General features: G+C 46.0%; 2 protein-coding genes across 3 annotated transcripts in view; one reads left to right on the top strand and one right to left on the bottom strand.

Moving 5' to 3' along the window:
- Tmem219 (transmembrane protein 219) overlaps window positions 1-2,463 on the bottom strand; it is a 58,718-nt gene extending 56,255 nt beyond the window's left edge. Inside the window, exon 1 of one of the 2 annotated variants that reach the window (XM_029480128.1) lies at window positions 2,341-2,463. The gene's annotated coding sequence lies outside the window, so the exon portion shown is untranslated. The remainder of the gene's footprint in view (window positions 1-2,340) is intronic. The other variant, XM_029480126.1, reaches the window with a different exon arrangement.
- Window positions 2,464-2,599: 136 nt separating this feature from the next.
- Kctd13 (potassium channel tetramerization domain containing 13) overlaps window positions 2,600-15,271 on the top strand; it is a 17,824-nt gene continuing 5,152 nt past the window's right edge. Inside the window, exons 1-3 of the mRNA XM_029479586.1 lie at window positions 2,600-3,024; window positions 4,394-4,563; window positions 11,482-11,512. Coding sequence (XP_029335446.1) covers window positions 2,781-3,024; window positions 4,394-4,563; window positions 11,482-11,512 — 445 coding nt within the window. The 5' untranslated portion in view covers window positions 2,600-2,780. The remainder of the gene's footprint in view (window positions 3,025-4,393; window positions 4,564-11,481; window positions 11,513-15,271) is intronic.

The raw sequence follows: 15,271 nt of genomic DNA on the forward strand, positions 1-15,271 counted from the left end.
CCAGGCGGGAGGCCAAGGTCAAGTTTGAGGAGCGATACAAGACAGGGAAGAACAAATGGTTTTTCCAGAAGCTTCGCTTTTAGGTATATTTTTGTTTTGGTCATTAAAAATTTAAAAAAAAAAAAAAAAAAAAAGAATGGACCCATGGAAGATGTCTTGGTTACGGTTTTATTGCTCTGGAAGAACATCCAGTGTGCTTTATATCTGAGCCATCTCTTCAGCCCCAGGAAGTGGAAATAATTGTTACTGGTTATCATAGTCATTGTTATGCGGGCTAGGGATGTAGCTTAGTTTGTAGAGTGCTTGCCTGGCATGCACAGATCCCGGGATTTGATCCCTGGAACCACATTGGCTGGGTGTGGTAGCCTGCGTCTGTTCTGTTACTTAGGAGATGAGGGGTAGGAGTCTCTCAAGTTTGAAGTTGGTTTGGCATACACGAAACAACCGACTTACCCCTCAATCTTATCTACAAGATGAAAGGAATGAATCAGGGCTAACCCAGTGTGTGTAAAGCACAGGGGTCTCTGAGACCTTCAGCAGCCTGCAGAGTCAAGAAGGCAGTTCAACTCTACAGGACCCCAGTAGCCAGTGTTGGTTCAAACTTGGAGAGTCTGACCTCCAATTCGTTTATTTTATCCATATTTAAGCACCTCACAACTTGGTGAAAACCTATTTTGGTGATAATTAACTCAAATTTGAGGTAAAACAAAAACAAAAACATACCTACATCTCTTTGAGGAACAAAGAAAACTAAATACAGCTCAGATGCAACTCCATCCAAACTCTGTAAATTGCATAAAGATAGCTTTTAAAGACTGTCTGTGGAAGACAAATTTACCACTCTCTTTAGGTGCTGGAAGTCTCTAGCCAAACAGAGAGCCAAGGTCACCAGGTTAGTTAAAGGCTGCTCTCTTAGCCTTCTGCAAGGTATAGCATTCTTTCCCTTGATGGAACAACTTTCTGTGCTTAACATTACAGATTCCCCAAGTGTTTATCTGTGAGTGCAGGGACCCCTTCCCCCATGCCTCCTACAGTGAAGAATTAGCATTTGTAGGAGAGAGTTATATTCGGTCATTTTGTGTTCAGATGTGATTATGGAATATGCTTCTTATCCACCAGAGTGTGAATTTGCCTGAAATTGGTGTTTTGTAAAACTGAGCTGACCAAGCCACCGCCACAGCCTCACTATGGGTGCTAGGCCAGTCCTGGCAACAGCAAGGCTTCAGGGAGGAAAGCAAGTTCCAGTCAAGAATTACCTTCTCACTGCTCCACTTGGTAGGGAGAGCAGGCTTGGCAACCCCTCTTGGCAGAACACAAGTCTCTTCAGTACCGGACACATTTCTCTCTAACATCTTCTAACAGCCACTTTGCTAGTCCGCACTGCTACCTCTCCACAGCCAACACTAGATTTGTACCCCTGACTGAGAAGCAAAAGAACCAACCAGACCCAGAGAGAGGAGCTTTGCCCAGCTCTTCCAGTCAGCTGGTGACAGAGTTGGAGAAGAGAAACTGGAACTCTCTCCCGACAGGGGTTCTCTGTGTAGACTAGGGCTGGACTGGAACTCAGACAGCCACCTGCTTCTGTCTCCTGAGTGCTGGGATTAAAGTAAACACTGCCTGGTTTGATTTTGCCTAAACATCCAAGCCAAGACCCCTTCCAGACGTTAGGGCAGGCTGTTGAATACCTCAGCTATCAGCTTCTAAACGGATTTAAAGACAACAGACCTCTTGTTCACAATGCGCTCTACCTCCTTTCTTCTCCTTTGGGGTTCCTTGGAAGGTCTCATGACATCTGGGATTCTAAGACCTTCACTAGCTTGTCCAGTCTTATTCTTGTAGTCGCCACGTTCCTGCCTAATGGTTCTCCTTTTGCTTTGAGATAGGTAAGACTGTATAGGATCCCCTGGAACTCAAAATCTTCCTGCCTCAGCCTCCAGGGCTAAAATTGGTTATATGTAATTCAGGTCTCTATCCTTTTCCCTTCAGGGAACTCTTTGCACCCGACCTCCACACAGGTGCTGCTCTTCATCATTTCCTTAGGCCTTCTAACCTGTGAGTCCCCTGAAAACCCTATGGCCTCATTGGAGAATTTTTTTTCATTTTTTTTTTTTTTGGTTTTGGTTTTTTCGAGACTAGGGTTCCTCTGTATAGTCCTGGCTGTCCTGGAACTCACTTTATAGACCAGGCTGGCCTCGAACTCAGAAATCTGTCTGCCTCTGCCTCCCGAGTGCTGGGATTAAAGGCGTGCTCCACCACGCCCGGTGAACTTTCTTTTTTGTTGACGGTTCTTCTAACAGTCTGTCAAGTGCACTGGGCTGGGCTAGGAAAATCATACTCAACCTTCAGCCTCTGCGCTTGTTTCCTTTTACGCGAACGAAGCGCTGCTGTCAAGGGTTGCGGTATTCTCCATCCACATGAACAAGGGGGCAAAGGGTCCTTTAGACGTCTTCTCCATCCAGGTTCCCGGCTCTCCCTAGAACACCACACCCCCCCAACCCGCAGGCTGGACTGCAACGGCGCCACCGACTGCGCACGCCCCGGTTCTTGGCTCCGCCCCCGAGACGCGGCCCTCGGCCTGGCCGCGCCTGCGCAGCTCCGCGCGCCGGCTTCCGGGTGGAGAGAGCGCGCGATGGGGCGGCTGGTGGACGTCGCGGAGTAGCGGTGGAGAGTGGGCGTGTGCGCCGAGCGGCCGGGCGCCCGCGCTGGAGTCGCGGGGTCTCAGGGAACCAGACCGGGGCGCGGAGAGGGCCTTCGACTGCCACCCGCGTCCGCTCACTGGCATGTCGGCCGAGGCCTCTGGCCCGGCGCCGGCTGCGGCCGAATGCCTGGAGTCCCCTAGCCCCTCGGGTGTGGAGCCTGGCTCCCCCTCGTACAGTCTGAAGCCCCTGACCCCGAACAGCAAGTATGTGAAGCTGAACGTGGGCGGCTCGCTGCATTACACCACGCTGCGCACCCTCACGGGGCAGGACACCATGCTCAAGGCCATGTTCAGCGGCCGCGTTGAAGTGCTCACAGACGCGGGAGGTATGCGTGCCGCCGGTACACGTGCTGCCCTCCAGCCCCCAGTTCATTCCCGGCTCCCTAGGCCCATCTTATCTTTTCCTAATTCAGAATCTCTCTTTCCCCAATCCTTTACTTCCAGCAGTAACATCTGCCAAGCGCTCCATTGCCGATTATCTGCTCTTCTTCCCTTAGCTCAGACAGCCAAGGAACCAGGTCTACTGCAAGCAGTACCCCTCAAACAACCTTTATTGCTTACTTCCCACTGCCCAGCCTTTTGTTTGCCTCTGCGGTAGAACCGTCCCAGGTAGCCTCGAGAACGGAAAGATTTGGTCTAACACAAGTGCCCAGTGCCCGCACTCTCTAGGAATCATCCATGAATGCATATATGTAGAAAGAGAAGGCTGCTCTTGGTTTGCCAGGGGCCTGAGTGAAGGGCGCAGCTCTTCTTGACAGGTGAATCTTAACCTTCTCGGGAGTGTTGCCTTAAATTTGGGACTCACTTATTGTAGAATAGCTTTAAGGGGAAGGGCTTAACATAGATAAAAGCAAACACTTAGGAGGTGAAGTTCGGCTTCCAAATACCGAAGATGAAAATTCACTTATTTGATTAGTATTGTGATGTGTCAGTTACTGCTAGAGAAAGTTTGGTAAAGGGATCTGTTGAATCTTGGGGAGTTAGCCCCACACCCCGCAGGGGGTTGGGGAGGGCATGGAGTAGAAATGACCAGTAAGCAAGAAAATCTCATGTAATCACAGTAATTCTTGGTGTTCCAAGTAATGTTTCGACTTCATCGTTGTGAACCGGAGGGTTGAAGTGGGCATTTTTCACTAAATTAGATGGTTAAAATGAATACAAGGGGTTAAATTTATTGATAAGGTAATTTGGTAAGAATCTCCCCCATGGTGAGCTGGGCCTGGTGCCTCCTGCCTATAATGCTAACACTCAGTTTGGGCTACATAATGAGATCCTGACTTTAAAACAACTTGCCCATGGTGAGAGCCTCTGACTGCCCAGCAGATTTGGGAGGGATCTGTTCCGTGGCAGGTGTATGTATGATACACTGGAGATGTTTGAAACAGTTTTTGAATATGGCAGAGGTCTGAAACAGGTAAGTATTAGGTTTTCTTGTTGTCATTCTTGTTGCCTCCCTGTCCCCACAGGGTTTTTTCACGTCACCTTGGCTGTCCTGGAACTCAATCTGTAGACCACCAGGCTGGCCGCAAACTCAAGAGATCTACCTGCCTCTGCCTTCCAGATACTGAGGTTAAAGGGGTGTGCCACCAGGCATATATAGGTTTTCCTATGGCTTTGGAATCAGTTTCTAACAATGTATTAGCCCCTGTGCCTCCAGCAAGCCATCCTTCCTTTTGCCTTTTCCCACCCCACCAGGTTGGGTGCTGATTGACCGGAGTGGCCGCCACTTTGGCACAATTCTCAACTACCTGCGGGACGGGTCGGTGCCACTGCCTGAGAGTACCAGAGAACTCGGGGAGCTGCTAGGTGAAGCCCGATACTACCTGGTCCAGGGCCTGATTGAAGACTGTCAGCTGGCGCTGCAGGTGAGAGCCCCCCCCCCCCTTCTGGGTCCCTGTCCTCCTATCCAATAGATAGCTATTGCTACAGAAGAGAGATATGGCCTAGAGAGCCTGGCTTAGACTTGACAGAACCCCTAGGCTTTTGGCATTTGGGGGCACAGTCCTCGGCAACATCCCCACTGCTTAAAGCAGGGTCTCAATACTCTCTGGTGTCCAGACCGTCGCCATTAGAAATGCCTGCTCTGGGAAGTGGGTGGAGGGGCTGAAGAGATGGCTTAGGAGTTTTAAAGCACTGGCTGCTCTTCCAGAGGTTCTGAGATCAATTTCCAACAGCCACATAGTAGCTCACAACCATCTATAATTCAATTTGATTTCTTCTTCTGGTGTGTGTGAAGACGTAGTGTATGTGTTTGCATACATGAAATCATAAATGCCCAATCTGTGCTTGTAGCTTTTCCTGTTCAGTTAGTACTGTCACCTGAGTGACATTCCCACCCAACCCCAGCCCATTTTCTCCTTTGCTCGAAAGCTAAGGATTTCGTAGCTCTCTAGGCCAGTAGGGGTCTCAAGTTACATAATTTAAGTTTTTGATTTCTTATTACATTTACATGTGTGTGTATGTGTGTGTGTACTACTGCAGTACAGTCTGGAGATGGAGCACTCACTGGTCATCAAGTTTGGCCACTGAGCCATCTTTTATGTTTTTGTTTTTGTTTTTTCGAGACAGGGTTTCTCAGTAGCCCTGGCTGTCCTGGAACTCACTCTGTAGACCAGGCTGGCCTCAAACTCAGAAATCCGCCTGCCTCTGCCTCCCAAGTGCTGGGATTAAAGGTGTGTGCCACCACGCCCGGTGCCACTGAGTCATCTTAGCAGCTTGCTCTCACTTCATCTCAGTTTCAGCTGGAATGTAATAACCTTGACGATCAGGTTCTATCCTGGGAAGCAGCACACATGTGCATAAGCACGAGTGCCTGTCTGCCAACCCTCGGGGCTTTTTATTTTAGAGTTTTTTTTTTTTTTCAACTCTTTCCTCAAAGTGTCATAAAGTAGAGCCATACTCCATCAGCAGGGCTGGGGCTTCCCAGGCTTCCCACCTTGCTGTTGTACTTCTGTGGGTTCTGGGGACCCCATCAGCATCCCCTTAGGATCCAGCCCGGCTCTGCTGTGCCCAGTACCCTTCAGCCAGTCAGTTCCTGTCTCTAGCCTTCTGTTCTCCCGTTCCAAAAGATAAGTAAGAAAAAGAAACACAGTGTAGTAAGCTTTAATCATCATTCAGGGTTACTGTAGTAACACAGTAGTAGATTGTAAGTTGTGGTATATTGAATACTAGTTGTAAGTTCACTGGAGTCTGAACTGCTTTTCTCTCAGGGAATGCTTGTTGATTTTAACTTTTATTATGCTTATTCACTGAATGTGGGTTTGCGTACAAGTGAGAAGGAACCATAGCATGTACGTGAAGGTCAGAGGATCCCTCCCTCCCAGTCCTTTACCTCCAACAGTAATCAATAGTTATTGATTATTATTATTATCTGATACAGATGCCTCTTCCTACTATCATGTGGATTCTGGGGATTGAATTTAGGCCTACCAAGCCATCTCACTGGCCTGATTACTGGCTCTTGAAATCCGAAAGGGCAGATTTCTTTTGGATAGTATATGTATACGTTTCAAGTTTTTTACCTGTAGCCCAGAGGGGGGAGAATTAGTTTTATCCTTCTATAATTCAAAGCATTTTGTGAAAGAGTGCTGTTAATAAAATGTCCCTTAATGTACCATTCCTTTGCCTCCTCCATCCCCCTCTCTAATATTTGAGACCCATTATACTTATTTTATGACCCATTAAAGAGTCATCATGTAGCAGTTTTAAAAATATTGAATATCTTTTTTAACATATATTTTTTGGGAGGAATGGCATGTGCCACATGTATGTGTGGAGGCCAGAGGACAACTGTGGAGAATGGATTCTCTTCTACCTTGCGGCACCTGGGGAGGGGGAGACCAGACTCAGGTTGTCAAGTTTTGCCTCCTTTTCTTTCTGAGCGCTTTGTCTGGCCCTGAGCTAGACCTTGGAAGGAAAGATAGTCTTGCATAGTTATTTTATGTTACAGTTTTGAGACAGGGTCTAGCCATATAGCCCAGGTTAGCCTTGATCTCAAGCTCTTCCTGTGTCAGCCTCCTGAATGCTGGGATTACAGGTGTGCCTGTCTAGCTCTGCTCTGTTATTGAAGTTGACCTATTGTCCTTGCATGCTGCTGAGTCAGGAGGGATTCTGCTGTTGCCTTGTTGGTACATTTGTACCCTTGGTTAACATACAGAGATACAAAGATATATTAGAGAAGCTTTAAAGACCAGTGATGGGTTTCAGCTCCAGTTTATCTGACTCCCAAGTTAGTGTTTGCTTCCCACCCCCACCCCCCAGCTTTTTCCTGTCCCCCTCTTGCCCTTGTCCCTGCCCCCGCCCCCACTCCAGCAGCTCCACAGTCCTCAGGGCATGCCAAAGCAACTCCAGTCTAGGCAAATCCTTTCTCTTTCAGTTTTGTGTCCCCTCCTCCCCTTTTTCCCAGTCCTTTGTCCATCTCCCCTGACTTTACCCCTGTCTAATCCTAGTATGTTGGTACATAGCCTTGGATTATCTCTCTTCCCTGGAAGACCTAATGCATTTTTGCATATCCGCTTTTGCTGTGTATTTGTTTCCATCAGCTTACTTAGCTGTGGGTCTTGGTGCTGTTTTTCGCTGGGCACTTCCTGCAGGATCCAGTCACACTGCCTGGACTGCAGCAGGAGTCCATGCTGTTTTCTTGCCATATCTTACTCATGCATCCTCCTGAGTTTTGAGTTTGCTTTCTCTTTCCTTCTCCTACAAACAGTGCTACCGTGGGCCTCCTGTATATGCACCCTTCTAGTCTTATTTGATTTTTTTTTTTTCCAAGACAGGGTTTCTCTGTATAGCCCTGGCTGTCTTGGAACTCACTCTGTAGACCAGGCTGGCCTTGAACTCAGAAATCTACCTGCCTCTGCCTCCCGAGTGCTGGGATTAAAGGTGTGCGCCACCACGCCTGGCTCTCCTGAGTTTCTTATGTTGCTGTTCTTGCTTAACAGGAGATCCTTGACTCTTTCAGTTTAGTTCCTAGGAGAATTAGACCACGTTACATAAGAGCATGGATCTCACATCCTCTAAGGCATGTATTAAAAACAACTGGCTTTCCCAGCCAGGTGTGGTGCTACACACCTTGAATCCCAGCACTCCGAAGGCAGAGGCAGCAGGATTGTAAATTCAAAGCCAGCAAGAGTTACATAGGAGCTGGGCATAGTGACACACATACCTATAATCTCAGCCCTGGGGAGTAAGAGGTAGGCTGATTTCCAGATTTCAGGACAGCCTGGTCTACAGAGTAAGTTCCAGGATAGCCAGAGCTATACAGAGAATCAATTAATCCCTCCCTCCCTTACTTCCTCCCTCACCCCCCCCCTCCCTTTCTTAAAGAGTTACATAGGGAATTCCATGTCAAAAACTAAAATCTTCTATTTTTTTTCTGGCTTTTGAGGATCAGGTTTAGATATTGTCAGTATTTTCTTTTAAAATGTCACTTGTCTGTGGAAGAGATGTGTGTTTAATGTCTTTATTACATTTTATTCATATTTGTATGGGGTATGTGTGCCCTACAGTGAGAATGGTAGGGGTCAGAGAACAGCTTGTAGGTGTCAGTTCTCTCCTTTCAACATGTGTGTTCCCATGACCAGACTCAGGTTGTCAGGCTTGGTGACGGGCATCTTTATATGCTGTGGCATCTTGCTAGCCCAAGATCCTTGATTTTTTTTTTGGGGGGGGGGCAGGTTTTGAGACAGGGTTTCTCTGTATAGCCTTGGCTATCCTGGAACTCACTCTGTAGACCAGGCTGGCCTCGAACTCAGAAATCCACCTGCCTCTGCCTCCCAAGTGCTGGGATTAAAGGCGTGCGCCACCACTGCCTGGCTACATCCTTGAATTTTTAAATTGCAAATAGCCATTTGTGTATAGGTGTTATATGTGGGTATGTGCACTTACGTGCATATAGAAACCAGAGGTTAACATCAAGTGTCTTCCAGTCATATTTTACATTGCTTTCTGGTTTGTTCGTTTATTTTACTTTATTGTCCTACTTGCCTGGAACTTGTTATGTAGGCCAGACTGGCCTCGGATCCACAGAGATCTGCTTCTGCCCCCGAGTGCTAGGATTAAAGAGTAAGCTCAGTTCCCACCTTACTTTTTGAGACAGGCTCTCTTCTTCTTTTTTTTTTCCGAGACAGGGTTTCTCTATGTAACCCTGGCTGTCCCGGAACTCACATTGTAGACCATGCTGGCCTCGAACTCAGAAATCCACCTGCCTCTGCCTCCCAAGTGCTGGGATTAAAGGCGTACAGATTCACTGGCATGGGTAGGTTTTCTGGCCAGTAAGCTCAAAGGACCTACCTGTCTCCACTTTGTCAGCAGTGGGATTAACAGTGTACATCATGGGTTTTTACATGGATACGAGGAACCTGAACTCAGGTGGCCATGATTGTATGACAAGTACTTTATTATTGACTGAACCGTCTCTCCAGCCCCACCACCTAGCATTTTTAGAGCAGTATTATCAGCTATAGAAATTTAGGAAATGGATCACCAAAAAAATAAAGCATCAATTTTTTTTTCAGGTTTGTGTGTGTGTATTTATGTCTGCTCACTAAAATCTGGCCATGTTGTATGTACTATTTTGTATACTTTTTTTTTTTTGACATTGTATATCTTTCTGTGCCAATAAAATTTTTACTCTAACATCCAGGGCATATGCTCCAGTTTCTCTAGTTCTGCCTGAAATGTGTTGAGCAGTTCACTTCTAGTTGAGTTTCACATTGTGTCTGGCTATGTTCTACAAGTGTCTTCCAATCTAAAACAGCCTGTTTTTTTTGTTTGTTTGTTGTTTTTCTTATAAAGCATAGCTGTTAGAAGACATTCCCTATAAAAAGGGTCTGCTTACCAAACTTGCCTGATTGCTCAGCTCTGATGTCATTTGGTTTAAATCCTGATATATCCCAGATTTGCTGCAAATTAGGCCATAAATTTAAAGGTTTGATGGGTTAGAGTATATTCTAGAAGGTGTAGTGTATTTCACACTGTATTACATCAAGAGACTCATGATGTTGCTAATATGACTAACATGCAGATTTGGTCCCTGAATTCAGATGATAGTTGGAGTCCTCCCTACACTGCAGATTTCCTTGTTGCTAACTATACATTTTTCTGTGTGCTAGTAATTTGGGCATTGAGGAAGTGGCAGTTGCCTGTCAACAACACACCAATTGACAGTTCTTGCCTGAGTCAGTGATTTCATTAGGGATAATTATGGGTTTAGTATTTCTTCTGTGTCCCATGAGGTCATTTGTAAAGTCGTGCTTTGCACTACCAACTGAGTCTTGTAGTCAAATAGCACTTTCCCATAGCAGTGCAGATAACCATTGGTGGTGGTGGTAATGGGGTTTACATAGTTTGTTGGTTTTATTTATTTATTTATTTTTACTATTCTATGTTTTTATTAGCTTTATAATTTTACATACAAATCTTTTCATATATGGACTTAAAAAATGTCTATCTTGCCTGCATTGTGTATATGTAGACTACATGCATGCCTGGTACATCAGATCCCCTGGAACTGGGGTTATGAATAATAAGTAAGCGGCCATGTGAGTGCTGGAAACGAAACCTAGACCCTCTGCAAGGGCAGCAAGTGCTCTTACCCCTGAGCCGTCTCCAGCCCTCAGATGTAGACGTCCTCATCTCAATGAGACTCACTTCTGTTCCGCACAGAGCAAGTTAAGATTTCTATCTATTAAACAGTTTTTGATACCCAGTATCCAAAATGGCCACCGGTATTCTTGCCTCCCTTACCTCCCACCCTGAACAGGATTAACATATCCCAATCACATTGTAGAGATACATTGTGTAACTGGAAAGACAGTCTCAAGTGGTTGCTGGCTGACTTTGAACTCCTGATTGTTCTACCTCTACCTCCCCACTGCCAAGATGTCAGCCATGCACTACCACCCTCAGCTCTAATGTGTGACTTTTGAAATTAGGTCATAAAATAAGAATGGCTTCCACCTCGTGGATCCTTCACTCTGGTGAGCAAGCCATTGTATGAGGAACCCAAATAGTTGTTGGGAAGTCTCCCTGGCAAGGAAGTGGAGCCTTCTGTCACCTGACTCGCAACTGTGTGGACCAGCTTTATCAAAAGCAGCTCCTCTAGGCCCGGTCAAGTATTCAGTATGCAGATGCACTTCTGGCCAGCATCTTACATTGTTTGTAGTTTTGAGATAAGGTCCCCTTATGTATCCCAGTCTAGCCTTGAACTCAGGCTCTTCCTCCTTTCACTTCTTATAGACTGGCACGACATCATGTGCAATTGTGGCCAACTGTGGCTGTCATCTAGACTAATTCATGAGAGACTGTGGGCTGGTCTGAAGGTCTGACCCTCAGAAAGTTAAGGCAACAACAAATGACTGTCGTGTAGGTTGCTGTGTCTATAGTAATTTATCATCTAGAGGTAACACATTGTGCAATGACTTCCAGACAGGACAGAACACGACAACAGAACTCACAGAGACTATGACAAGTACAGGCCCAAACCAGACGAAAGCCAGGCACTAAGAAGGGGAAATGGATGTAAAGACCCACCCCTAACAAGAGCCTGTTTGCAGTGGATAACCTCTGGGAAGGGAGTTCTACAATGGAGTATAGCAACCATTTCAAGGTGTCCAGGAATGGCTAGCCCAGACATACTCCATTCCTTTTAGTTTGGTATTTTGTCTCTTACTGGTTTTCTTTTTCTTTCTTATCTTTGTGTTTGTGTGTTTGTTTGTTTGTTTGTTTGTTTGTTTGGCTGGATCTCACTCTGTATCCCTGAGTATCCTGGAATTCCCTTGTAGACCTCAAAGTTACAGAGATCTACTTGCCTCTGTCTCCCAAAGTGCTGGCATTAAAGGCATGGATGGTCACCACCCAGCTTGATTTTCTATTCTTTTTCTTTTTTTTCCTCTCTTTTAATTTATTTACTTTTATTTTATGTACATTGGCATTTTGCCTGCATGCGTGTCTGTATGAGACTGTCCGATCATGGCAGTTGTGAGCTGCCATGTGGGTGCTGGGATTTGAACAGGTCCTCTAGAAGAGCATTCCTTTTAACTGCTGAGCCATCTCTCCAGTGCACCTCCACCCGCTTTGAGGGAGAGGGGGAGGGGAAGAAAGAGAAAGAGAGAGAACAGAACACCTTGAAGTTAGGTGGGAAGGGAGGTGGACATGGGGAGGATAAAGAATATGATCAAGAAAAAAAGATTTAATAAGCAGGGCAGTGGTGGTGTATGCCTTTAATCTCAGCACTTGGGAGATAGAGGCAGGTGGCTTTCTGTGAGTTTGAGGCCAGGCTGATCCACAGAGTGAGTTCCAGGATAGCCAGAGCTACACAGAAAGACTGTCTCAAAAAAAACCAAACCAAAATAACAGAAGAGATTCAATAAATTAAGAAGAACGATAACAAATTGTGATTCTGGTGTGTGGACTTTTCTGTGCAAAACCACAAAATGTCAGGTCTTTAATAGTGTAAGCAGTCGGGGTAGAGCAGGCAGCCTATGAGCTCCATGCCAGCCTGGGTGGTCCACAGAGGGAGTTCCAGGACAGTCAGAGCCACACGGTTTCTCATTGCTTGTCCTGGTAGAGGTGAGGGTAAGCTAAAGAAGCAAACAGTGGAACAACAAAGCCAGGGACTATTTGCACATTCCCAAGCTTTCCGATAATGCATACAATTAACAAATGGCTTCCCTGCAAAGATTAAATACTGAACATTCCCAGGAAAATGTAAGGATAATTCAAGAGTGTGATTGTCAAGTTCATTGTTTAGACCCCAGAAGTCCCCAAAGAGATGCCCAGAGAATCATTCAGTTACATACTAGCCCTTTTGTTTTTTAGGCAGGTTCTTCCTTTGTAAGCATAAGCCTTATCCTTCTATGAGCTTGATTACAGGAATGTGCTATATATTCACCCAAATCACAGCTCTTCTAAGAGGCTAAGATTGCACTGTTCCATGGCACACCCTTAATCCTAGCACTCAGAGACCCAGTCTAATAGAAAGAAAAGTTTAAGGGCTGGAGAGATGCTCAGTGGTTAAGAGCACTGACTGCCCTTCCAGTACCTGAGTTAATTCCCAGCAACCACACGGTGGCTCACAACCATCTGTAATGAGATCTGATGTCCTCTTCTGGTGTCTGAAGACAACTACAGTGTACTCATGTACAGACCATAAGTAAATTTATTTTTTCAGAGACAGGGTTTCTCTGTGTAGCCCTGGCTGTCCTGGAACTCACTCTGTAGACCAGGCTGGCCTGGAACTCAGAAATCCGCCTGCCTCTGCCTCCCAAGTGCTGGAATTAAAGGCGTGTGCCACCATGCCCGGCCATAAATAAATCTTAAAAAAAATAAAATAAAAGTTAAAAAAGGCAACTTAAGATATGACCTCTCTGTAGCTTGTTTCCAAGCCCAAAGCAGTCAAAAGCTCTTTTCAAAGAGGTTACAGGCGTGGTGTTTTTTTTTTTTCCCTCTCTTACAACATGAACCCTAAGCTTAGACAACAATAAGCATTTAATAGATTAGCAGGGACTTGAAGGAACAGCCATAGCTGAAGCACAAGAGGGCTTTGGACAGTGAAATTCGTGCATGTGGGAAGCAAGCTGAGGAAGCCGGCGGAACTTATGACTATGTCCTGGCAAAAGAATGATTCTTCTGGGCACTGGAACTCCTGTGTGGATCATACCTGTTCAGGGGTACGCAACCAAGGTACCCAATGAGGTACAGACTTAGGACCAGTTACTTCTACATGCCTCCTCTTGTCTTTGCCCTCCCTACCTAAGTAGTGGTTAAGTGGAAAAGACAACATGCCTGTAGTTCATGGCTCTTCCACTAAGAAAAAAAAAGTCCCTTCCTGAGCTGAAGTTGAGGAACTGTGCCCAAATGGCCTTATCCCATCCTGAACCTGGTTCGGATTTTCTCTGCTTTGAGCTGCCAATGTAGTGATGAGACTTGGACAATCTTGGGAGCAATGAATTAATGGAGCCAACCTTGAGAGAGCTCCCAGTGACTTAAGGCAGATGAAGCTAGTCATAAAAGACAGTGAGCTGTCCATTGTCCGTCTTCTCCTTTGCATTATTTTCTCTGGAGAAACCAGCTGTTATGTTATAAAGACATTCAAGCAGCCCTACAGAGAGGTCCATTGGCAAAGGTTAGGTCCCTCATGCAACCGCCATGTGAACATAGCAGCCATATTTCTTAGAAAGTGATCCTTAATAAGCAGTAGTGCTGTCAGATGCCTGTAAACCCTGCAACCCCGCAGCCCCTGCTGTGCATGCCTCATGGAAGAACCTGTGCCACCGGGGGCCTGAGCAGCTCACCAAAGAATCCCTGACCCACAGGAAAAGGAACCATAAAGACCTTACGTTAAGTGAGGCTGTGGCATTTGGGGCCATTTGTTACACAGCACAGAGAACAGGTGTGTGTCCTGCTTCCTGCACTTTCTCCTCAGCTCTCACCTGCCACACCCACAGGTTTCTGTCGGACTTCATTTTGTCTCTGCATCAAAACTGCAGTTTCCATTATTTTGCCTTCCTAGTGGATCCTTATGCCTTACAGACTCACCGCTTCAAAACTGGCAGTAATTGCAGACTTCTGTGCTTCCATTGATGTTTTGTTTTGTTTTGAGGTAGTTTTATTAAGTAGCCCAAGCTGCTTTCAAACTTGATGACCACTTTCCTCTGCCTCCCAAGTGCTTCCATTGCAGTAAACACATTCCTGACCTTTGTTGTTTTTGTTTTGAGACAATCGCGATGCAGAGTCCTGCATAGCCTCACACTCTATATAGACCTGCACTGTGGCTCTGCTCCTTGTCTACCTCCCGTCTCCTGATTGGATGGACTTATGTTTTTCCTCTGTACTTTCTATGAGAGTTAGGTCTAGGCCATTCTCACAGACCCAAGTTTAAGCAGCCCTTGCACCTCAGCCTCTAGTAGTTGGGCCTTACGGTTCCAGCTACCAGGCTTGGCCTTCCATTTAAATTCTATACGTACATATGAACACTCATAAACACACACACAAAAACCTCTTAGCTGGGCAAGGTGGCACAGGCTTTTAACCCTAGTACTTAGGAAGCAGAGGCAGGTAGAGCTCTAAGTTTGAGGCCAGCCTGGTCTACAGAGTGAGTTCTAGGACAGCCTGGGATACATGGAGAAACCTACCTGTCTTTTAAAAAAACTAAATACTAATAATTAAAATAATAATAAGTCTCAGAACCAGTTTCTGGAAATTGTCTTAGACTGTGGCATTAGAAACAGGCATTCCTCTAACGTGTCTCTAAAGGGATATTTCAACAATTACACTGGTCATCGCTCAGACAGGAGGATTGTTTTTTGTTTTGTTTGTTTTTGAGACAGGTCTCACTGTAGATCAGGCTGGTCTCAAATCCATGACATCGTCCTACATGTGCTTCCCCAGTGCTGGGTTAGAGGCATGTGTCACCGAGACAGCGAGGCAAGAGACTATCCACTCAAGTCATTTAGTAGGGCTGTCTCAGTATTGTAAAAGTTAAATTTTCATTTTAAAAAATGGTGCAGTGGTGCACCGCTGGGCGGTGGTAGCGCACACCTTTAATCCCAGCACTCGGGAGGCAGAGGCAGG

Source organism: Mus caroli, chromosome 7 (assembly GCF_900094665.2).
Source record: "Mus caroli chromosome 7, CAROLI_EIJ_v1.1, whole genome shotgun sequence".
NCBI classification, from domain to species: domain Eukaryota; kingdom Metazoa; phylum Chordata; class Mammalia; order Rodentia; family Muridae; genus Mus; species Mus caroli.